Source organism: Saimiri boliviensis, chromosome 1 (genome assembly GCF_048565385.1).
Source record: "Saimiri boliviensis isolate mSaiBol1 chromosome 1, mSaiBol1.pri, whole genome shotgun sequence".
Classification (NCBI taxonomy): Eukaryota; Metazoa; Chordata; class Mammalia; order Primates; family Cebidae; genus Saimiri; species Saimiri boliviensis.
Genome location: NC_133449.1, coordinates 218,703,929 through 218,728,570, shown reverse-complemented (window position 1 = coordinate 218,728,570; position 24,642 = coordinate 218,703,929). Strand labels below are relative to the sequence as shown.

The window sequence follows — 24,642 nt, the reverse complement described above, 5'->3', positions numbered from 1 at the left end:
AGGTGGAAGGATAGCTTGGGTATGGAGGGTTGAGGCTTCAGTGAACTGTGAGCATACCACTGCACTCCAACCTGGGCAGCAGAGCCAGACCTTGTCTCAAATATATATATTTGATTACCTAATTTAGCAATTTCTTTTTCCCTTAGTTCATGAATTATATGATTTGGGTAGTACATGACATTTTTGCACTTCTCTGAGCACATCAGCTGTGTTATGTATTATTCCTTTAAAATTTTTATTTTTTATTTTTCATGCTGCTGATAAAATTACTTCTTAATTTAAAATATGATTAAAATGTATATTAAAAACCAAATTTAAGTTCTAACTCAGATCTATTGAATCAAAATCTCTAGAAAAAGTAGGTTAAAAAAGAAAAGCTCTCCAGGTGCTTTTAGGACCAATGATTAGTATTTTGGAGACTGTATTTGGATTTAGAGTTTGTTTTCAGTCACTCTCCTTTCTGGGAGAAACCTGGAAATCACCATTACTCCTTTTTTATTTTTTACTCTCTATGTCAAGTACCTCATCAGGCCTGCATCTTCTCTTTCTAGACAAATCTCAAATCTATCAATTTTTCCTTATCTCTTTTGTTACTGTATTAGTTTAGAATTTTGTCATTTCGGGTCAATCATCTACTAACTCATCCTCATGCATCTTTTTTTGTTTTTCGCACTCTGTTTATTCTGCCGTGGTACTTGTTCTAAAACAGAATTCTCATTTTGTCAGTCCTCTGCTTATGATTCTTCAATTTATCTCCACTTTCTATGGAATGAAGTCCAAGTGTTTTGTGACAGCATTAAAGATCCCTATGATTTGACTCTAGATTATTCATTCAGCCTCATGTTTTCCTCTTGCCTTGTGATCTGATTGCAATTCCCTGTATGCCATATTCTTTCATGTCCCCATCTTTCTGTCAGTAGTGTCTTTTGTTTGGAATGTCCTTTCCCATTATTATTTACAACTGTAACTAATCCATTAGAACTTGCTTCAAACATGTCTGCTGTAAAACCTTTACCAGGTAGAGTTAGTTTCTTCATCACTTTGTTTTATACAGAACTCTATCATGACATTTTCACATTGCGTTTTAAGTGATTTCCTATAGATCTATCTCCTATGATAGATTGGGTACTGGCGCCATATCTAACCCCAGCATACTGCATATGTCAAATGGGTTTCTTTGATTAATAAAGAAACGAGAAATTGTTTTTAACTTTAAATTTTGAGTTTAATTTTGTAGAGCATGGCTGAGTTATTCCTATTCCTTTTATAACATTTTTTGGATTGATTGCTTGTGCCAGACTCCTAGGCCTGTTATGAATCTTACTTTCTAAAATACTCCTTCTGAGCATGTCAGCCCTCCTTAGGCAGACACTAGACACAGACACTTTGCCCTTGCGTCTTAGCCTATTACATCTCATCATAGAACATGCAGTTTCTTAATTGGGAAATCTCTACCTGAGGTTTGTAATACCGTGGTCTTTGGTACAAAAAAATACATGATACTATATTGATAAGTCAACATATTGTATATGATGTGATATTGATGCATGTATAGGCTACTGTTAGAAAATGCTACTGTTCAGCACCTGTCTTAGGCTGTTGGGATTGCTATAACAACATACCTTAGACTGGGTAACTTATAAACAACAGAAAGTTATTGCTCACAGTTTTGGAGGCTGGGAAGTCTGAGAGTAGGGTACCTGTAGATTCTGTGCCTGGTGAGGGCTCACTCTGCTTCACAAATATGTTGCCTTCTCAAAATGCCTTCATCACAGTGGAAGGGGCGAACAAGCTCCCTCAACACTAATTCCATTCATGAGGTCTCTGTCCTCAAGGCCTTATCACCTCTCAAAAACCCCACCTTTTAATTCCACCACTTTGGTGATTAGATTTTAACATAGGTCAGATTATAGCAGCCCATTATTTTTAAGGAATTAATCTATATCCCATTATTTTTAAGGAATATATCCCATTATTTTAAAGGAATTAATCTATTCAGACTGCCCTTTCTCTATCTATGTCTGTATACACACATATGCACACACACACACACACACACACACACACAATATTTTAATGTTTAAATTTATGCAGAAATAAGTCTTAAGTGGTAACTTCATTTGAATATAATCTAATTGCCTTTTGAATTTTCTTCTAGTAGTCATTTCTAAATGCCTCACTGCTTAGTGCCTCTGGATATTTATATTTATAGGTTCTGAATATATATGTTCTTGATGATGATATTCCTGAACTTAATGAGTATTTCCGTGTGACATTGGTTTCTGCAATTCCTGGAGATGGGAAGCTAGGCTCAACTCCTACCAGTGGTGCAAGCATAGATCCTGAAAAGGAAACGACCGATATCACCATCAAAGCTAGCGATCATCCGTATGGTAACCTGCTCCTTTTGCAAGAAAAATCTTCTCTTCTTTTCTCTGGATGTACTTAGTTTTGTTAAGAACTTCTTAAGGCACTTTTTTGCAAATGATGGAAGTAGAATGCCTTCAGACCCCCTTATTTCTACACTCTTTAACTTGTATGCTGCCATTTTGAGGGACATTGTTTATGAGAGAAAATATAAAGATCAGTTTCCAAAGTTCAATAATATATTTCGAAAAGCTTTTACAGGATTATTTAAAATGGAGAAAGGCATTTCTGTTTATAGCTGTCAAATTTCTTTAATTTAATATTTGTCCTATGGCAATTTGATAACATCTAAGTAATTGAAATACTTTGTAATTTATATTTTATTAAGCTTCAAGAAGTGAATATATCACTATTTAATCTCTTTTTGTCTTATGCTAAATAGTGACAATTTTCTTGATTAGGGAACTGTCACAAGTATCTGTCCTGGTAAGTTGGGAATGTTTTCTGTATTGCAAAATAATATTTCTTCTATGGGCATGAATCAAGAACATGTGTTAAAAGGTTTGATAGAAATCTTTAGAGGCTCTTCACCTTTAGTTTTCATACTTACGTTTTTTTTGTTTGTTTAAGTGTTGCAACTCCTTTAAGGTGTCATTTAACCTGCTCTACTATACGTTCTAAAATGATTTCTGGAGATTCTAATATAATATGAGTAAATGTTAGAAACTATATATTTCAAAACTCTATCAGTATTCCTGCTGTTGATGCTGCTGTGGGAAGAAAAGCTTTCTTTGAGTAAAGCCAAAGACAATAAACAATTTAACTTTTATTATTCTGAAAGCTTATAAACGTATTCTGTGTCAAAAGCATGTTAATTAAATCTTTGCTAAAATCTTTCTAAATAAAGGCCCTCAGAATCTTGGCCTGGTGATCAAAACAATTGTGTAAGATCACTTTAATTGAATTAAAAAATTCTTGCACAGATCATTGGGAGAGCACCCTGGCCCCTTTGTCTTCACTAGGCTTGCTGCAGTTCTCCACAGGGCTGCCTCCTCAGCCCGAGGATGCAATGACCTTGCCCGCCAGCAGCGTTCCACACATCACTGTGCAGGAGGAAGATGGAGAAGTCAGGTTATTGGTCATCCGTGCACAGGGACTCCTGGGAATAGTGACTGCCGAATTTAGAACAGTGTCCTTGACAGCATTCAGTCCTGAGGACTACCAGGTAATTCACTCAGTCCTTTTGAAGCTGCATACGCACTTGTAAAACAGACATAACCCTTCTCTGAAGGGATTTACACTTCCTGGAGCATACTGACTCATACCTGTAATCCTAGCACTTTGGGAGGTCAAGGCGAGAGGGTTGCTTGAGGCCAGGAGTTGTTGGCCAGCTTGGGCAACATAGCAAGTCACTGTCTCTACAAAAAAAAAGAAAAAAAAAATTAGCTGGGCATAGTGGTGCACATCTCTTGTCCCAGTTACTCTGGAGGTTTGCTTGAGCCTAGGAGTTCAAGGAGGGAGGAGGATTGCTTGAGCCCAGGAGTTCAAGGCTGAAGTGAGCTATGATCACACCACTGCACTCCAGCATTGGTGACATTGTGAGACTCTGTCTCTTAAAAAAAAAAAAAAGAAAAGAAAAAGAAATAATCTACTTTAATTGGAGAATATTTATTTTGAGTTTGCATTGAACGCTATTCAAACCCACTGAAGTGTTTTCAATTTTGTATTTTACTTATCTTCTTCTGCTTTAGTATTTATAATAATTTGGTATATAACAAACATTCTGATTTTACAAATTCATATAGAGAATAGTTTTAATCTAATGGATCAGTCTTTTATATTTCAGAATGTTGCTGGCACATTGGAATTTCAACCAGGAGAAAGATATAAATACATTTCTGTAAACATCACTGATAACTCTATTCCTGAACTGGAAAAGTCTTTTAAAGTTGAGTTGTTAAACTTGGAAGGAGGAGGTAAGGCTGGTGATTCAAAAATATTAAGTATTTGCTTGTCTACCCATGCCGATGACAGCAGATTCCTTTACGAAAGTATGTTCCTTTGAATTAATCTTACTTAAATAAATGAATAAATTACTAATTTTTGGAGAGAGCAGCCTGAAAGTTAATAATCACTTAAGGCACATGATAATGTATACCATAGTATATGTAGTAATATATCAATCATTTTTGATTGATAATCCCTGTCTTGGTAGAAAGAAAATTCTCCTCTCTACTTAACTTTTAGTATTCATTTTATTTATTAATATTCAACTCACAGTTTCACATAGATATACTTTCTCTCTGAGGTTTGGTTAATTCTGAGTAAGATCTCTGTTTTTTATATGGACACCATGTTTGTGTCATCTCTTCCCCCGCCACCCCCCCCTTTTTTTTTTTACCTCACTGATATTTTCCTGTGAGTTGTGCTTTTAGAATGAAAAGTGTAAGTGTACTAAATCACCAAATTACAGTTAAGATCACCTCTGTCTTTTCCATTTTTTGCTGTAGCTCTGTTAGAGCTATCTACAGGTATAACATTGTAAAATCTAGTCCTTTTGGATGATCTATTATGAGATGATTATTAATAAAAGAGGTCAACAATACCTTAATTTCAATTCTGCTATTCAGAAAGCTCTGATTATCAAGGGTTTTTGGAGTAAAAACTTATTTTATGACAAAACTCATCTAGACTAAGTGAGGCTATTTGTAGTATTTATCCCAATTAGATGGAACACTTCTTTGCAACAGTGTTCATGTGTTTTATCAGGTGGTACTGGGAGTGTTATGGAATACATATGATATGCATTGTATTACCTTTATAAGTATAAGAAGTTGAGAGATGATATGGTGTTTATCAGGACAGTCCCTTCCTTTACAAAACCTGGTATCAGTATCTCATTATTATTTATTATTTTGATGAAGAAAGCCAGAGTATATAAGCCATCCAAAAGAAAAATTGGTAGGACTGAAATATTAAAATTGTCTTTATATATAAAGTAGGTATTTGGGGATAAATATGCAAAATTTTTCTTTCCTTTGTTGCCAAATCTCAGGTGAGAGCAAGGAGGCCAACCAGTGTGTGGGAGCAGGGAAATGGTTAAACAGTGCTGAGCTTGGTTGAATGCATAAAACAGTAGAAGTGTGCTGTATGACCTGTCCAGTAGGCATATAAAATTACCAGCTTTTCTTGTCTTCCAGAGACAAATCCTTGCATCTCCAAATCACTATTTGCATTACTAAAAAGGTTACTATAAAATATTTGAAAAGTTGCTCTTTGTATCACTTATAGCTAAAAATCCTTATATAATAGAAAGAGAAAATGTTAGTGACCATTAGCTAATATTGATTAATAATGGAACATGAAATATTACTGAGATGATAATACTTGTGTTATGACCACTTATAGTGATACTTGTGATTTTATTGAGAAACTTCTCCCCATATCTTTAGAATATATGTTGTTATATATTAATTGGATTTGAATACTCACTAGAAAACCAACCTTACAGTTTCGTAGGAAGCAGTAGTGGCAGAAAATCTGATTTATTTCTTAGTGAGTTGGGATTGGAGGAAAAAGAATTTATTCAATGACCTCTACTCCTGGACTCATACATAGGGACTGTCTAATATGTCAAGTAGTTTATAGGGCTAAATTCTTTGGAGAGTCAAGGACTTACTTCATGCTTTTTGACTATAAAACTGATGAAACTGATGATTCTACATAAGGTATCCACACCTGAATAGATATCATATGCTAGTCAAAGTGTATGTGGTATTGAGCTTCTTTCAAATGTCTTATGCTAGCCAAAGCATAGGTGGTGTTGGACTTCCACATAATGTGGGAGCAAAGCCATGTACCAGATATTTGCTGGAAATCCATTTTGCCTTTTAAGTCTGTATGATGATTTCAGGTTCTGGGTGCCATAAATTCTCATATCTGGTATATCCCAGTCCTATTGACAGGGCAAAAACACAGGGCAAAAAGAAAAGAGAGGGAAGATCTTCAACTAGCATGTCAATCAAGGATATTGGTAGAAGATCATTCATATGAATGTGGCTTTGCTATTTTTACTCTCCTTCTTTTATATTGCTGTCATCAATGCCCTTCCTATCTTCTTTGTTTGCAAACATTTGGTAAAATAATGGTTGGGGTACAAGACGTATTAGAGGGGAAGGCATAACCATTTTCTCTTTATTATTACCAAAGTATTTTATATTTTGATAATACTATTTATTTTCCATTGTTTTATTTGATTTTTACAATTCTCAGTCTATTTCCTGCTGCTGTAACAGAGTACCACAGACTGGGCAATTTATAAGCATTAGAACTTTACATGACTCATAGTTCTGGAGGCTAGAAAGTCCCAAGATTGGGGGGCTGCATCTTGCAGGGCATTCTTGATGTATCATAACGTAGTGGAAGGCTCCACATGGTCAGAGCATGCATAATAGAGGGCAAGAGAGGGCTGAACTTGCTTCTACAAGACACACATTCTTGCAGTAATGAACCCATTCCCAGGATAACAACATTAATTTATTCATGAGGGCAGAGTTGTCATGACCTGATCACCTCTTAAAGGTCCCAATTCTCAACACTGTTGCATTTGTGATTAAATTTCCAATATGTGAACTTTGGGAAACACATTCAAACCATAGCTACAACATTTCTATAAAAGATAGCACCTTTGATAGGTGAGGAAACTGAGATACCAAGAAGTTTAGTGACTTGCTGAAATTTTTACAGCTGGCATCTTTCACAGCCAGGAAAGCAGAATTTTTAGACAGCTTGTCCAGGACTCTTTCCACAATGTCAGTAGCCAGAGGGTGATCAAGTTTGAGAATGGTAAATAAATTTGTTGGGGATTTGAATGTTTGGTTGGAAGGAAAGGCTAGATGCATTTCCCAATATTGAACTGGTTGTTGCGAATGGTAAGGTGACTATTAGAGACATGTTAGGCCTAAGCGTATGATTATATAATCAGATACATATTTTTTAAATATCTAAGATATTAGAAAATAATTTACATTGCTGTAAAAAGGTGAAAATTGAAAAATAATACTAGATTGGCAGAAATGGGAAGTAACAATTACAATCTACATGGGGTATTTCATGAAACTATGAATGAAATTTTGATAATTTGATAGCTTGACTGCTGCTGTAACTTTACTATTTAAAATGATCCATTTTCTATAGAAGAATGCATGTTATTGTTATTACTGCATTTTCCTCTTTGCTTGATATAAGAGCTCTCAATTTTCTCATTGTGTCAATGTGTGTTGTGTGGGTTGTGTCTCTGTGTCTCCTTGTGAAGTAGCTGAAGTCTTTAGGGTTGATGGAAGTGGTAGTGGTGATGGGGACATGGAATTCTTCCTTCCGACTATTCACAAACGTGGTAAGCAGCTGTTCTAAGGTCCTTGCTATCAAATTATATATTTTTATTTTAACTTCTCATTTTAGAGACAATACTAACCACTTATTGACAGCTACTATGCATAGGTACTTTATGTATTTTATCTCATTAACTGTCACAGCAACTTTGTAAAGTATTATTTGCTCCATGTTGTAGTCACCCAGCTGGAAAAGGATCAAGTCAGAATCATATCCCTTTCTGCTTCCAAAATCCAGCTCTTCTTCCTGTATGAACCTAATGCAGTTTCCTGATTCTAATTGTGATAGAAATTTCACTTGAATGTCATTTATAAAAATGATTGTTGGGAAACATTTTGCATAGCTTCAAATACCTAAAAAGAGGTCAATAGAAAATATGTATTTTCATTTTAAATACATTGCACTTATTTTCTGTACAAAAAGAAATATGGATTTTTATATGTAAAATTTAATGAAACCAAATGGGGAGTAATCCCAGCACTTTGGGAGGCCAAAGCAGACTGATCACCTGAGTTTGGGAGTTCAAGACCAACCTGACCAACATAGTGAAACCCTGTCTCTACTAAAAATAGAAAAATTAGCTGGGTGTGGTAGTGTGAGCCTATAGTACCAGGTATTTGGGAGGCTGAGGCAGGAGAATCACTTGAAGGTGGAGGTTGAGTGAACCAAGGTTGTGTTATTGCACTCCAGCTTGGGTGACAGAGCAAGAATTTGTCTCAAAGAAAAAAAAAAAGAAAAAAATGGGAAAAATAAATTAGGAAGAAAATGAATAGAAGGATAGTTGGCAATTAATGAGGGTAATATTGAAAAGAGGGTGCCTTCTGAAGGAAATGTATATATAAACATGATTTAGTTTTTTACTTTAAATATTTTTTCATATATAAAATCATACTTAGAATATTTGTTTCTTGAAGAAGAACATTTTCTAATCCTCAAATCTTTCTTTTTTCATAATGTCAGGTTTTATATTTTAGTGTCAGAATTCATGATTTCGTCCTCTCCTTCCCTAACTTCCATCAATGCCTCATGCAACTGCTATAATTAATTACTCTATTACTTTTAGAATTGTTCATTTTCTAGTCTGCAGACATTAATGCAACATAAAAATTGAACATACTTTTTAGGAAAAAATGAAATGCCTCTTTAGATCTTGACGTCTTTTTAGCTACAGATTAGGACTATTTAGGATCAAGAGAGAGAGATTTATAATGTCATCACATGATGAAAAAATAGGCAGAGAATTCATGCACGTTGGAAACCAAGAATCTGTTCAGCCAGAATAATTAAAATCATAGGAAAACTACTTACTATTTCATGAAAGTAAGAGTCGTTCTGGCCCAAGTTCTTTTGAGGTCAGCAAAGGGCGTGGGAGACCTTCCTCATATACTCTGTGTGGAAGAATGTTCTCTTTCATAGAGAAGAAAAAGAAAAACAAGTTCTCCTTGTTCATCTCCAAGTGCATGTACAGCACTTGTACATCACATTGGTGCCAAAGTAGAGAGAGGTCATAAAAGCATGAATATATGTGGCACCCATTTGTGTCTGCCTTTCTTTCTAAAACAAATTAGAATGTACTCAGTGAATGGAAGAACTCTTTTCAGAAAGTTGTTTCTTGGCTTTTCCTTTGGTTTGTAAATTACTGATTAACATATTTTTTTCTATCTGTTGGAACTTGTTCATGCAGCCAGTCTCGGAGTGGCTTCCCAAATTCTAGTGACAGTTGCAGCCTCTGACCATGCTCATGGCGTATTTGAATTTAGCCGTGAGTCACTCTTTGTCAGTGGAACTGAACCAGAAGATGGGTGTAGCACTGTTGTATTAAATGTGAGTACCTTTTTTCCCTTCATTTCTAGACACTTTCTATTGTTTTATAAACTGTACTGTGTTATGAAAGTGTTTTTTATGTTTTCCTTATTTTGTGTAGGCTGAGGGGAATGAGCCTATTGACACAGGCAATACAAATTGTTAATTGAACAGTGATTTATTTTTGTTTTTAATATTGCACGTGGAGTCATTGTTTAGTTCTGAGGATCTTTGACCCTTTAAGGAATAAAATGGAGCTTTACTATAAGTATTTATCTTATGTATATTTTTGTGTTAGTTCAGATAGGTTGTGGTAACAAACATCTCTAAAATATTAATGCTTAATACAACAAAGATTTGTTTTTCATTCGTAGTATGTGTATGTCCAACTTAAGTTAGCAAGGGGCTCTGATTACCAGTCCCTTTAGGAACCGGCCATATCTCAGCAGGTGTTTTTATCTTCTTGGTGGAGGGAAATGTGGTTGTGAAGAACAGCATATCAGCTCTTATAGCTTCTTTCTGGAAGTAATTTACATCATTTCTACTTAACTTCCTTGGTCAAAGCAGGTCTCATGGCCGTGCCTAATATCAATGGGTGAAGTGTAATCCTATCTTGTCTCTCTCCCATAAGGAAAGAAAAATCCGAAACATTTGTGAACAAGCAATAATAATAACTCTATATGATATGAGTGTGTGTTTGTGTGCCTACTCTTTTTTTAAAATTTCAGTAGAAATTAAGAAGGATTCATTGTTCAGTGACTCACAGGAGCTAGCTGCCTGCTTAGCTACCATATGAATAATGAAGAAATATCACTCAAACATATCCTGCTGTACTATTATGGCAGATTTTCAATAGATTGTTTTGCAATAAATTGAATAACCTTAGAAAGGCTAACTAATGACTCAGGAAGGAGAAAATAAGCATTAAGGGAAAAGATCAATTTTTATAAAATTGCTGTCTCTAATTTTATTTTGATGTAACCATATTTCAAGAACAAATGAAAATTTCTTAGTTGGGATTTACTTGGAGAAATTTTTAAGCTTTTCATTCTTAATATGTTATTGACAAAAGCTTCTCTTTTTTCTTAAATGTATTTTCTTATATGTTCGGTCAAATATGCTTTTTGGTGAGTTTGTTTACATAATATATTGAAGATAAAAGTAAATGTGATTTGTTTTAAAAATGTTTTACAGCTCACTTTTTCCGAAAAGCACCATTTATGTATGTACTTTTCTGAAAAATACATACCAATGATATGATTCCTTACAATGAAATACATATCATTTTGTAGTTTTGAAAACTTTTATGAGTGTGCCTAAATGTAATACATTGTTAATCACATTTGATTTATTGGGGATAAAATAAAAGATACACAGAAGACAGTTATAATTTAAATAGAAGCTACATTTTTTCATCAATTTATAGTTTCAATGAGCAATCACTTTTGAAATTTTTATTATTTTGATGGTTTGTTTATTTTCTTAAGAGATAGGGTCTTGCTGTGTTGCCCAGGCTGGAGTGCAGTGGCACCATCATAGCTGACTGGAGCCTCTAACTCCTGGGCTTCGGGGATCCTTCTGTCTCAGTCTCCTGAGTAACTGGGACTAAGGCCTGTGCCACTATACTCAGCATAGACTTTTAAAATATCCTCCATTTGTAGGACTCTCTGTGGGCCTTCAAAGATGGATAATATATGACCCCTGCCCGCAACAGTCTTGTAGTCTGGAGAAGAACTTACATAAAATAAAATTGTGCTGCTATCATTAACGTATGTATAAGCCTCTAAGTAACTGATTTTAATCTAATAGGTTTTAATATTAAATATTTTGTAGGTTATAAGACATCATGGAACTCTGTCTCCAGTGACTCTGCATTGGAACATAGACTCTGATCCTGATGGTGATCTTGCCTTCACTTCTGGCAACATCACATTTGAGATTGGGCAGACGAGTGCCAATATCACCGTGGAAGTATTGCCTGACGAAGATCCAGAACTGGATAAGGCATTCTCTGTGTCAATCCTCAGTGTTTCCAGTGGTTCTTTGGGAGTTCATATTAATGCCACATTAATAGTTTTGGCTAATGATGATCCATATGGGGTGTTCATTTTTTCTGAGAAAAACAGACCTGTTAAAGTCGAGGAAGCAACCCAGAATGTCACACTATCAATAATAAGGTTGAAAGGCCTCATGGGAAAAGTCCTTGTCTCATATGCAACACTAGATGATATGGAAAAACCACCTTATTTTCCATCTAATTTAGCTAGAGCAACTCAAGGAAGAGACTATATACCAGCTTCTGGATTCGCTATTTTTGGAGCTAATCAGAGTGAGGCAACAATAGCTATTTCAATTTTGGATGATGATGAGCCAGAAAGGTCTGAATCTGTGTTTATCGAACTACTCAACTCTACTTTAATAGCAAAAGTACAGAGTCGTCCAAGTAAGTATCCCTTAGTGTGTTATTATTGTTATTAGCCATCAGAATCCTAAAACAATAAACTTTAAATTTGATATAATAGACAATTATATAAAAAATAGTAAACTCTAACTTTGAAAGTGTCCTCTTACAACAGTTTACGTGTAAGGCAACTGGAAGCTGGACACCTTTTTTCTTAGAAATTCTGTTCTAAAAGTCAATTACACTCCGAGGCTAAATTTTAAAAGCTCCTATGTAATCCAGATGTAACTGACCTTTAGTACTTTGTGCTGTATACTGTAACTTTCAAAACATTTTAGAATCAATCTGAGGAGTCCAAGGAAAGTCTCAGTAGCAACAGCCCAAGCCTCTCTCATCTTGATCTACTTCTGGAAGATTCTCTAACCAACACAAGCTCTTTGTTTTGGCAAGAAGCATGTAGCGCTGGCAACTGCATGAGGGAAGGGGGACAGGGCTGTGTAGCAGTAAGAAATTGTGAAAATTTTTAGGTTGCTGTGAGGTTTGAGAAGCCATTGGGCCAAAACTCCCAGGAGAATGGCCACTACTTTATAGCAGAAGCTGCTGAACCAGATCCTCTGTCCAATGTCAGTCACTCCTTATTCCTCATTTATATACCTCATTAGTGGATCATCATTAGTGGATTCATATTCTCCATCAGTGGATCATCATCAGTGGATTGATTCATATCCCCCATCAGTGGATCATCATCAGTGGATACATATTTCCCATTAGTGGAGGAGGGGGGATATGAATGAGGAATGAGGAATGACTGACACTGGGCAGAGGATCTGGTGTAGCAGCCTCTGCTTGAAAGTAGTGGCCACTCTCCTTGGAATTTTGGCTCAGTGGCTTTGAAGAAGGAGTGGACTGGGTATGGATGGGGAGCAGGACTGGATCTTGTAGAGCTGAAAGCAGCTATTATGTTACAGCTTGTTCATTAGTCACATCTTTCTAGGAAGACCTATAGCTCTAGAAAGGTGTTTTTAAATAAAGAGAAGACTGTAGATCTGGAATAAGGAAACAGATAAAGGAAGAAAGATTAGTGATATTAATTCAATATTAATTTTAGGACAATGTATTTAGGAAAACAAGTAAAACCTTCTTTAAGAAAATGTAATTATATAGCCTAAAATGTAAGATTCCAAGATCTGTATGTTGACTGTGTTCTGCCATGTGTAAGCTTACTTCTTACAAGTAAGCTTCTTCACTTTACTGTAACACTTGGATGAATATGTTGTGTAGGGTGAGCAGCATTCTTGCCCACAATGTAAATGCAGTCCAGGGTTATAGAAAAAAATTTATAGGACAGTTGATAATGTTACATCTTAAGGTTACAAGGTAAAACATCCTCACACACAATGCCCACCTTGACATCTTTTTAAAGCAAGATTTAGGATCAGTTATAATTACAAAGAAATTAAGATAAAACTAAAGAATTAGTCTTATTAAGAATTTTAGAATATAGTCTGGTTTTCAAGGAACTCACAGTCTATTGACATGGAAATAAAACCATGAGGGAGTATCACATATCACAATGGCTATTAGCTGCAGCCCTTGGCATCAGATAATTTATGTTCCAGTATGTAATAATAAATTGTTGGACATAGACTTTTTAAGCCCCAGTTTCCTTACATGTGATATAGAAATATGAGGATTAAATATGGCAGTACTGTATATGTAAAAATACAGTGTCTGCTGCATGGTAAGCATTTTACAAACATGAACAATTATTAATAAGATAGTATAAGCAGAATATGTGCTATGGAATGGAAGAAGCAATCAACATAAATTTCATGCTTGGTATTTTTCTTGAACCATGTAACATACATGGGGCAGTTCAGAATAGGTATAAAGCTGTGATGTGGGATAATTAAAGAACAATTAAGTGCTAATCTGTATGATACTGACTCAGATTTTAATAGCCAAAATTGATTTAAGACCTAATAGGGTCTTTGCTGCTCTACTGGGAGTGTAATCATCCATTTTCATGATTATGGAGAGCAGTCTGGGAAAACTGGCTATTAGCACCTGGCTAAGGGCATAGGGCAGATAAATAGTCATGGATAACTGAAGGTTATATATCTGGTTTGGTAAGGACTTATAGATACGGAGCTGGAGATTAGGCAAACCCTCAGAGAATGCCCCTGGGTTGTGTCCAACAGGTACTCATCTAAGACCTTAGATAACTTGGTCAACTTATTTGTTGTACCTCTGATTCCTCATCTATAGACAGTCTTCCTTACCAAATGGATGTGGTATGGGATTACATGACTTACTTAATACGCAAAAAGTGCTTAGAACAATACATGGCATGTAGTTCCACACTCAGAAAATGTCACCTGCTGCTGCAACTGTCTATGTTACTGCCATTCTTTCCTAATTTAGTTGAAGTTAATTGTATTATATTGATTCGTAGTTTATGATTTTAACTGTGACATAATTGGGCTCATGTCATTGAAATTAAATAGTGTTGTTACCAGCGTTTAGGTTAAACTTTGAAAATGTTAAATTTTTTCACAATCACATACTTCCAAATACCATGGTTGTTTGAGAGTATTCTGAATATGAACTCAAAAATAGTAAGAGTTTGTTTTTGTTTCATTTGTGTTAAAAGGTTATTTTTTAATATTGTTTTGGCAAGGGTGCTATTGGAATTGAACTGAGAAAAATCAGGCAGTTTGTGGAGGGCTCTATATGCCTTCAAAATAAGTATTGCTCTCTCTGAAATCAGTAAAAATAAGAATGGAGCTTTAAAATTATCTACAACACTCCATTGTAACAGGGTTGATGCAGTCTTGAGGCTGACTCTGATTGCTGGATGAGTGGATTCATCCACTGGGGTAACAAACTGCCATACACTGGGTAACTGAGAAAAGAAATTTATTTCTCACAGTTCTGGAAGCTGGAAAGTGCCGTGATTAAGGTGCCAGCAGATTCAGTGTCTGGTGACGGCCTCCTTCCTGGGTCTTGTGGAAGCGTTGAGGGGTCTTTGTCTCTCTCAGGCCTCCTTTATATGGCACTAACCCCATTTATAAGGGTCCCACCCCTTTAACCTAATAACCTTCAGAGGCTCCACCTCTTAATACTATCACCACAGGGATTAGGATTTAAACTTATGAGTTCTGGGATGGGGGGACACAAAGCTTCAGACCATAGTAACAAAGTAGTTTAGTGACTGTACTAATTAGGACTGGGCAGTGCAGAACAGGTTTGTCAAGGAAGAAGGTGAAGCAGTATTTAGAGTATGATGATTTGCACCTAGTCTTTGAGGGTCAAGGAACTAAATTAGTTTCCTTCTCAATTTTGTAACTGAAATGCTGTTTTGTTTTAATGGCATAGCGAATCAATTAGAAGAGCATCATTCTGTAGATTTCGTCATCTGTTGTAATATTATGTAAAATGATGGTTAATTATACTCTAATGATATTTTCCTTTTTGATAACTTTTCAATACATATTAAAATATTTCTGTAGGTTACTGTTCTTTTGCTATAAATTCTTTTTTTAAAAAAATAAAAATAAAAATAAAGAATGAAGGAGAGGAAGAAAGAGGAAGAGGAAGAGGGAGAGAGAGCAGGAGTATTGCTTTATTGCCCAGGCTAAAATGCAGTCTAAAAATGGGTATTGAAAACCTTTTTTATGCCAATAATTGTGCTTAATAATGGAGACAGGAAGAGATGAGGGAAGAAAATAACAAACAAGCAGCCAACCACTATTTCATTTAAACCTGTGAAATGCTATACAATTACTGAGGAGTGATTTACTTCACTTTTAGAGTAGGTGTGACGTGGTACTGATAAGAGTGTATATTTTGTGTATTTGAAGTGGAGAGTTCTATGAATGTTTATTAAATTTAGTTGTTCCGGATGTGAGTTCAAGTCCTGGATATCTGTCTCGTTGATCTGTCTAATATTGATGTTAAAGTCTCCCACTATTATTGTGTGGGAGTCTAAGTCTCTTTATAAGTCTTATGTATCTGGGTGCTCCTGTATTGGGTGCATATGTATTTAAGATCGTTAGCTCTTCTTGTTACATTGATCCTTTTACCATTATGTAATGTCCTTCTTTGCCTCTTTTGATCTTTGTTGCTTTAAAGTCTATTTTATCAGAGGTGAGAATTGCAACTCCTGCTTTTTGTTTATTTATTTATTTTTGCTTTCCATTTGGTTAGTAAATTTTTCTCCATCCCTTTGTTTTGAGTCTTTGTGTATCCTTGCATGTGAGATGGGTCTGGATGGAGCATATCGATGGGGTTTGGCTGTGTCTGTTGATTGGGGGATTTAGTCGATTTAAATTTAAGATTAATAATAATATATGTGAGTTTAATACTGCCATTTGATGCTAGCTGGCTGTTTTGGCCATTAGTTGATGTAAATTCTTCATTATGTTGATGCTCTTTACTTTTTGGTATATTTTTGGAAAGGCTGATACTGGTCGTTCCTTTCTATGTGTAGTGGTTCTTTCAGAAGCTCTTGTAAAGCAGGCCTGGTGGTGATGAAATCTCTGAGTACTTGCTTGTTCACAAAAGATTTTATTTTTCCTTCACTTATGAAGCTTAGTTTGGCTGGATATGAAATTCTGGGTTGAAAGTTATTTTCTTTAAGGATGTTGAATATTGGCCCCCCACTGTCTTCTGGCTTGTAGGGTTTCTGCTGAGAGATCTGCTGTGAGTCTGATAGGCTTCTCTTTGTGGGTAACCTGACCTTTCTCTTTGGCTGCCCATTTCTCCTTCATTTCAACCCTGATGAATCTGACGATTATGTGCCTTGGGATTGGTCTTTTTGAGGAATATTTTTGTGGTGTTCTCTGTATTACCTGGAGTTGAATATTGTCCTGCCTTGCTAGGTTGGGAAGGTTTTCCTGAATAATATCCTGAAGAGTATTTTCCAGCTTGGATTCATTCTCTTCATCACATTCAGGTACACCTATCAAATGTAGATTAGGTCTTTTCACATAGTCCCATATTTCTTGAAGACTTTGCTCATTCCTTTTTATCCTTTTTTCTCTAATCTTGCCTTCTCATTTTATTTCATTAAGTTGGTCTTCGACCTCTGATATCCTTTCTTCTGCTTGATCAATTCAGCTGTTAAAACTTGTGCATACTTCGCAAAGTTCTCGTATTGTGTTTTTCAGCTTCATTAATTCACTTATATTCCTCTCTAAATTGTCTATTCTCATTAGCATTTCGTCAAACCTTTTTTCAAAGTTCTTAGTTTCTTTGCATTGGGTTAGAACAAGTTCTTTTAACTCACAGAAGTTTCTTATTATCCACCTTCCGAAGCCTACTTCTGTTAATGGAACACACTTGTTCTCCATCAGGCCTTGTTCCGTTGCTGATGAGGAACTGTGATCCCCTGTAGAGGGAGAGGCGTTCTGACTTTGGGTATTCTCAGCGTTTTTAGGCTGGTTTCTTCCCTTTGTTATAAATTTATCCATCTGTCATCTTTATGATTACCGACTTTCTAATTAGGTTTCTGAGTAGACGTCCAACTAGTTGATTCCCAGTGCCGGAATCTGAGCAACCCACTACGCCAGCTAAAACAGCGGGGTTAAGATTGATGGTGCTTTTCTGCCTGGGATTCTCCAGTCTGGCTTCCCTCTTGAGTCCGTCCTTCGATCAGCTGAACAGGCGACTCTGCCTTCCCGGAGCTCCAAGCATCGGCCAAAAGGGGACCCAGTCCCGTTTACTCTGCACCAAGAACCGCCACGCTGAGGCGCTGGTAAAACCGCAGCGCCGGCCACGCTGGTGACCCGTGGGGCTCCTCCGCTGGGAATCTCCTGGTCCGTGAGCAACAAAAATTCATCTGAAAGTGTGGTGTCCTCTCGTTCTCTGCGCTTTCACTGGGAGCTACAATCCCGAGCTGCTAGTGATCAGCCATCTTGGATCTCTCTACTTTTGCTATAAATTCTATAATAAAAATTTCTCTGGAGTGTAAGCTACAAGAGAGCCAGGACATTCTGTTTAGTTTATTTTTGAATCCCGAATGTCTACATTAATGCTGGTGCATATTAAGCAATACATATTCTTAAATATAAATAGTAGAGGGAAAACCCCAAATGAGAGTCCTGTTTAGGGGATGGAGTCTTGCTGAGGTTTGTTGATCACTTTTGGCCAGTTATTGGAATTTTGATAACTTTCTTTGTTCTATTTGGGTCTTCTGTCTTTCAGTTCTAGATTCTCCACGTCTTGGGCCTAAGGTAGAAACTGTTGCCCAAGTAATTATCATTGCCAATGATGATGCATTTGGAACTCTTCAGCTCTCAGCACCGATTGTCAGAGTGGCAGAAAATCATGTTGGACCCATTATCAATGTGTCTAGAACAGGAGGAACATTTGCAGATGTCTCTGTGAAGTTTAAAGCTGTGCCAATAACTGCAATAGCTGGTAAGAAAAGACATCTAAAAAGCAGTACGTACAGTAGGACATAAACACAGAGGGACATGTATCCTTGATTAATAAAGTCTCTCAAAGATGCAGTTAGGATAATCAACTAGAAAACTAGAAATACTCTTGTATCTTTTTCGAGGGACAAATCTAGAGTTTTTATATAATTATGACACTGAACTTGTAGACTTTGCAGAATGTTTTGGCAAAATTATCTGTGAATTTAAAAACTATAAAGACCAAAATATGCACAAATCTATGAAAAGTAAACCAAGGAAATCACTGCCTTCCTCTGCATGTACTCAGTTTTGAAAGGGATGCACATGTCAATGACTGCTGAGGAATGCAGGGGAAAATGGGCAGTGACATGCTTTCAGTGCTTGGCAGCAGCCTTGTCTCTGGATCCCTTTATCTTGCTTGCTTATTTATTTGTGAAGAGCAAGGAAGAGGCAATAGTTAGCATTAACTATTTTATGTATAAGCAAAATTACTTCATTGCTAGATGCATATATTAGAAAACTGCCTACTTTGATAGTGCAGTCCCAGCATGCAGAGGGAGATTTGCCTGAGAAGTATTCAGTTAGTATCTTTCTTGTGTGCTCTCGAAGAACAGGAGTGTGAATGGATGGGACGCTATGCTTGATTTTTAAAAAATAAATCATCTGGACATAATACTTGCTTGAAAAGACAATAAACCAGGCCCATTTAATATCTAACTGGTATGGGCTGGGGTTGCTCTTAGGAATGTCTGGCTGCCTCTAGAGGACCTTACACATTCACAGATGGTGGGAATTTGTCAGTGTTATAGGTAATTAGACTCCAGTCTTCCTAGGAAATGTCTCTCTTTTTCCCACCCATTTAAAACAAAACAAAACAAAACAAAACAAAACAAAACAAAACAAAACAAAAAACAGAAAACAAAGCCCCTGCCATCCTGAGCAGTACTCAGTAGCGGCTTTCAATCCAACTATGTAAGAAAGTATTTTTGCATCCAGCGGTAAAATCGATGATGCTAGCATGCCCATATCTGTGCAGTGGTATAATTTGTCTCTCCAGTAACATTACAATTCTGGTTCTGTTCCTTCTTCTAAAAGTACACTTTTTTTTTTTTGTAGATAAGGGTGGGGCTATAATGTAATGAATGATTCCCTCTCTCTCTCTATTTATATGTATAAATAGACCAAATATGTATACATCTTTCTGAAGGTGAAGGAATGAACTTGAACACCCCTAGGAAGTCTTTTTCATTATTTTGTAATATTGTCAAACCCATTTTTCTACTGAGAGGGGTAAAAGTCTTCTTGCTTAGAATAATTGTAGTCAGTATCCTCAAAAAAGTATTTCCAAGTAGATCTATAAAGTTTGATACCTAATAATTTTTCCCTAGTATATAGAATGTTTATGATCGTATTTTAGAAGTCTTAGCATTTTACTTTTGGTCTTTTAGGTGAAGATTATAGTATAGCTTCATCAGATGTGGTCTTGCTAGAAGGGGAAACCAGTAAAGCTGTGCCAATATATATCATTAATGACATCTATCCTGAGCTGGAAGAATCTTTTCTTGTGCAACTGCTGAATGAAACAACAGGAGGAGCCAGACTAGGGTCTTTAACAGAGGCAGTCATTATTATTGAGGCCTCTGATGACCCCTATGGATTATTTGGTAGGAAGACTATTTTGTGTCTCTCTTTGACTTGTCTGTATGTACAGAACATAGATAATGATATTTTCTTTACTTTTAGAGACTTAGAATTGATCTGTTCATGTTTTCTTTCTTAACCTGCTGTTACTGACATATAGGACATCTGTGCACAGTCACTGGCAGTGGTTAGTGATTGTTTAAAAAAGAAATCAGTCTCTTAGTATATATAGAGAAGTTACATACTATTGGCTTTTGGGTCAGACCTGCCTACTATATGTGTTTTGTGAGTCTTAGGCTATTCTTTAAAAAAAATAATTTATAGAAGTTTACACAAAAATTTGGATTTCTGGGCTTTCTTGATAATTAGTAAATGTGGCAATATCAAGCTCCTTTCTAGCATAACATCAGCCGTGGGAGCCAAATGGCCACTGCCCCTCTGGAACAGCTTGCACTGTGCATTCAGCTTCTGTGCTCGCTGGACTTGTCACTCATGTCTGGTATAGACTTGAAGCCTGTGGGCTTTGTGGTTTCTGCGTCTGTCACTGTGAAAGATGACCAATTTGTATCACAATGTGTTACTCTGGTTTTTGTGTGTTGTAGCTACTTAGATTGCTTAGGGGGAAAAGAAGTCTACCATAGGATAGTGCTTGGTTAACTTTATGATATCTCTGTTTCACTTTGTATTTCAGATTAACTCTGCTCTGTCTACCCTTCAGGTTTTCAGATTACTAAACTTACTGTAGAGGAACCTGAGTTTAACTCAGTGAAGGTAAACCTGCCAATAATTCGAAATTCTGGGACACTTGGCAATGTTACTGTTCAGTGGGTTGCCACCATTAATGGACAGCTTGCTACTGGCGACCTGCGAGTTGTCTCAGGTAATGTGACCTTTGCCCCTGGGGAAACCATTCAAACCTTGTTGTTAGAGGTCCTGGCTGACGACGTTCCGGAGATTGAAGAGGTGAGAGGAATGGCTAGTATAGAATGACACTATAAATCATACCTTATCTTAGTGACTAGAACAGATGGCTGTTGTGACATTTTGGAGAGGATGTCAAATAAATTATTCCTACACGAATGTTCAAACTACGGTAGTGTGAAAGTGATCCTTACAGTTGACAAAAGCAGGAATATTCTAGAAATAAATTGTATACATATGCCAGTTTACTACTATAAGACTTTTTTTGTACAATTACATTGTATTGTTCAACATTTTGGTTAAATGGATAAATACATGTATATAGATCTGTCATAATTTATACATTTGTTCTGTATAAACTCTTTTCTTTTTTTGAAATGGAGTTTCTTACTTGTTGCCCAGTCTGATGTGCAATAGCACGATCTCAGCTCACTGCACCCTATGCTTCCCGGGTTTAAGCAATTCTCCTGCCTCAGGCTCCCAGGTACCTGGGATTACAGGTGCATGCCACCATGCCCAGCTAATTTTTGTATTTTTAGTAGAGATAGGGTTTCACCATGTTGGCCAGTCTGGTCTTGAATTCCTGACCTCAGGTGACCCACCCTCCTTGGCCTCCCAAAGTGCTGGGATTACAAGCATGAAACAATGTGCCTGGCCTGTTCTGTATAAACTCTTAATTTATATTTACACTCCCTTCTGGCTTGGCTGTGAGCCAGTCAGTCTTAATATTATTGTGGTTTTCCATTCATTCATTCACTTATTCTTCAACTATTGTTGAGAATTTACTATATGAAGAATACCATGCTAGATACATCTTCCTGGTATTTCCTTTCCATGATGAAGCAGCAAGTTGGCAAATATAAGTAGAGTATCGGGAAAAATTAATCACTAACATATAATAGCTGAAAATAATTTTATTGTATGAAATTCAAGTATTAAAATTTAGATCTCATAAAATTACTTTTAATAGCCTTTATTCTTTAATAGTAGAAAATTTTATAAGTTCATACAATATATTTTGAATGTGAATTGTGCCATTTTTCACTTCTAAAATATTAGATATTAATTAGCATATATAACACATTTCTCTTCTCTCTAAATTTGAGTGATACTACAATATGTTTTTGTTTTAAATTTTGTCAAAGAATTTTATTTAAGATAATGTGGGAAATAAAGCATAGTATATTAACTCTCCATTAAAATGTATATTTCAGATTTTTTTAAAAGTATAGGACATAAAAGGCATATTATTGAAATGGTAAAAATAAACAGGGATCTTAAAATTGAGTCAGATGATTATATAACAATATTAAGGAGTTTAAACAACCTATATTTCTTACGTCTAACCAGGTTCTATTATTAAATGTTGATGATGAGTTATTTTGTTACATGCTGGGTTTGTAAGTGTAATTGGGGGATTTATTTGAGTCCATTTATATTTCATAACATTTTGTTCTTGTACTTGCATGTAAATGTTTGATTTTTTTCCCTTGAATCGTTTTTATTCTAATTTCAGAACTGTGATGCTGTTAAGGAAGTTTTCACTGTGTTTTTAGATTATCCAGGTGCAACTAACTGATGCCTCTGGTGAAGGTACTATTGGGTTAGATCGAATTGCAAATATTATTATTCCTGCCAATGATAATCCTTATGGTACAGTAGCCTTTCTTCAGACGGTTTTTCGTGTTCAAGAGCCTCTGGAAAGAAGTTCCTGTGCTAACATAACTGTCAGGCGAAGGTATATGAGATGGCTACTTGCATCTGTGGGAGTGATGAGAGTTGTGTGTGGTGGAGAAGGATCCCTTGCACAGTTAAATAATTTAGGTTTTGAGTTTTTTCTATATCATAAATTATTTTGTAGGTTATTTAATTTGTTAATTGAATTATGCTTATTAGTATGAAGAACCTGTCCTTTACCATACGTATTGTTAGTGAAATTGGTAATAAATTTTACATCACTGCTTTAATCTGTAATTTGTTACAATTAGTACTTAAATATACTGGCTTCTAAATTAAAGAACATTTGTATGATGTATGAAGAGGTGATTTTCAGGTTTTGTTTTTGGGGTGTGTGTGTGTGTGTGTGTGTGTGTGTGTGTGTGTGTTGTTGTTGTTGTTGTGAAGCAGCATTGGGTTCACTGAGCTCCTTCAGAAATAGAAAACAGGATTTGGGGAACTTGTGGCAAAGTACAGTTACCCTTCTGGTATCCACAGGGGATTAATTGCAAGGTCCTCGGGTGTAACAAAATCCTTGGATGCTCCCCTTATATAAAGTGGTATAAAATATAAAATTTGCATATAACCTTTGCACAGCCATCCATGTACTTTAAATCATCTCCAGATTACTTATAATACCTAATACAATGTAAATGCTATGTAAATAGTTGCTATACTGGACTGGTTTTAAAAGTTTATTTATTTATTTTCTGAATATTTTTGATCTGCAATCTTGAATCCACAGATGTACAATCTGTGGATAAGGAGGGCTGACTGTTACTACATTTCTTCAAAATGTAGTCATGCTGTGATCATTGTTACTTTGTTTCAGTTAAGTATGGCAATACAAATTAACTTTGTAATTTTGTTCTGAAGCCCTGAATTGCCATACCTTGGAAAATATTTTCATAGCTTGGTTAAAAATAAGTATTGTTTTATTGAAAATTAGCAAGGTTTCTTTACATGAGACAAACAAAATGTTGGGAGACAAGTGTCATTAAGAAACAGGATTGTGTTTGTACGACGACTTGTAAACATTTTAAAAAAATAATTGAAAACCACTATCAGCATTCCTCTTCTCTATGTGTCATAACTTTGAGTGCTTAACTTGTCTTTTAATTGTCACTCCACATTTTAGCGGAGGGCACTTTGGTCGGCTGTTGTTGTTCTACAGTACTTCTGACATTGATGTAGTGGCTCTTGCAATTGAGGAAGGTCAAGATTTACTGTCCTACTATGAATCGCCAATTCAAGGGGTACCTGACCCACTTTGGAGAACTTGGGTGAATGTCTCTGCCGTGGGGGAGCCCCAGTATACCTGTGCCACTTTGTGCCTTAAAGAACATGCTTGCTCAGCATTTTCATTTTTCAGTGCTTCTGAGGGTCCCCAGTGTTTTTGGATGACATCATGGATCAGCCCAGCTGTCAACAGTTCAGACTTCTGGACCTACAAGAAAAACATGACCAGGGTAGCATCTCTTTTTAGTGGTCAGGCTGTGGCTGGCAGTGACTATGAGCCTGTGACAAGGCAGTGGGCCGTAATGCTAGAAGGTGACGAATTCACAAATCTCACAGTGTCTGTTCTTCCTGATGATTTCCCAGAGATGGATGAGAGTTTTCTAATTTCTCTTCTTGAAGTACACCTCATGAACATTTCAGCCAGTTTGAAAAATCAGCCAACCATAGGACAGCCAAATACTTCTACGGTTGTCATAGCACTAAACGGTGATGCCTTTGGAGTGTTTGTGATCTACGGTATTAGTCCTAATACTTCCAAAGATGGCTCATTTGTTGAAGTTCAGGAGCAGCCCCAAACCTTGGTGGAGCTGATGATACACAGGACAGGGGGCAGCTTAGGTCAAGTGGCAGTTGAATGGAGTGTTGTTGGTGGAACGGCTACTGAAGGTTTAGATTTTATAGGTGCTGGAGAGATTCTGACTTTTGCTGAAGGTAAGTGATGGCTTTAAATGGATTTCAGTT

At 36.2% G+C, this 24,642-nt stretch overlaps 1 protein-coding gene across 4 annotated transcripts in view; it reads left to right on the top strand.

The window, feature by feature from the left end:
• Nucleotides 1-24,642, top strand: part of ADGRV1 (adhesion G protein-coupled receptor V1) — a 583,497-nt gene that overhangs the window by 103,521 nt on the left and 455,334 nt on the right. For 3 of the 4 annotated variants that reach the window (XM_003920760.4, XM_074383775.1, XM_074383777.1), the window contains exons 23-33: nucleotides 2,213-2,393; nucleotides 3,390-3,592; nucleotides 4,214-4,343; nucleotides 7,682-7,762; nucleotides 9,443-9,582; nucleotides 11,395-12,004; nucleotides 18,170-18,385; nucleotides 19,833-20,048; nucleotides 20,744-20,988; nucleotides 22,503-22,684; nucleotides 23,801-24,612. In XM_003920760.4, the coding sequence (XP_003920809.3) occupies nucleotides 2,213-2,393; nucleotides 3,390-3,592; nucleotides 4,214-4,343; nucleotides 7,682-7,762; nucleotides 9,443-9,582; nucleotides 11,395-12,004; nucleotides 18,170-18,385; nucleotides 19,833-20,048; nucleotides 20,744-20,988; nucleotides 22,503-22,684; nucleotides 23,801-24,612 (3,016 nt within the window). The remainder of the gene's footprint in view (nucleotides 1-2,212; nucleotides 2,394-3,389; nucleotides 3,593-4,213; nucleotides 4,344-7,681; nucleotides 7,763-9,442; nucleotides 9,583-11,394; nucleotides 12,005-18,169; nucleotides 18,386-19,832; nucleotides 20,049-20,743; nucleotides 20,989-22,502; nucleotides 22,685-23,800; nucleotides 24,613-24,642) is intronic. The other variant, XM_074383772.1, reaches the window with a different exon arrangement.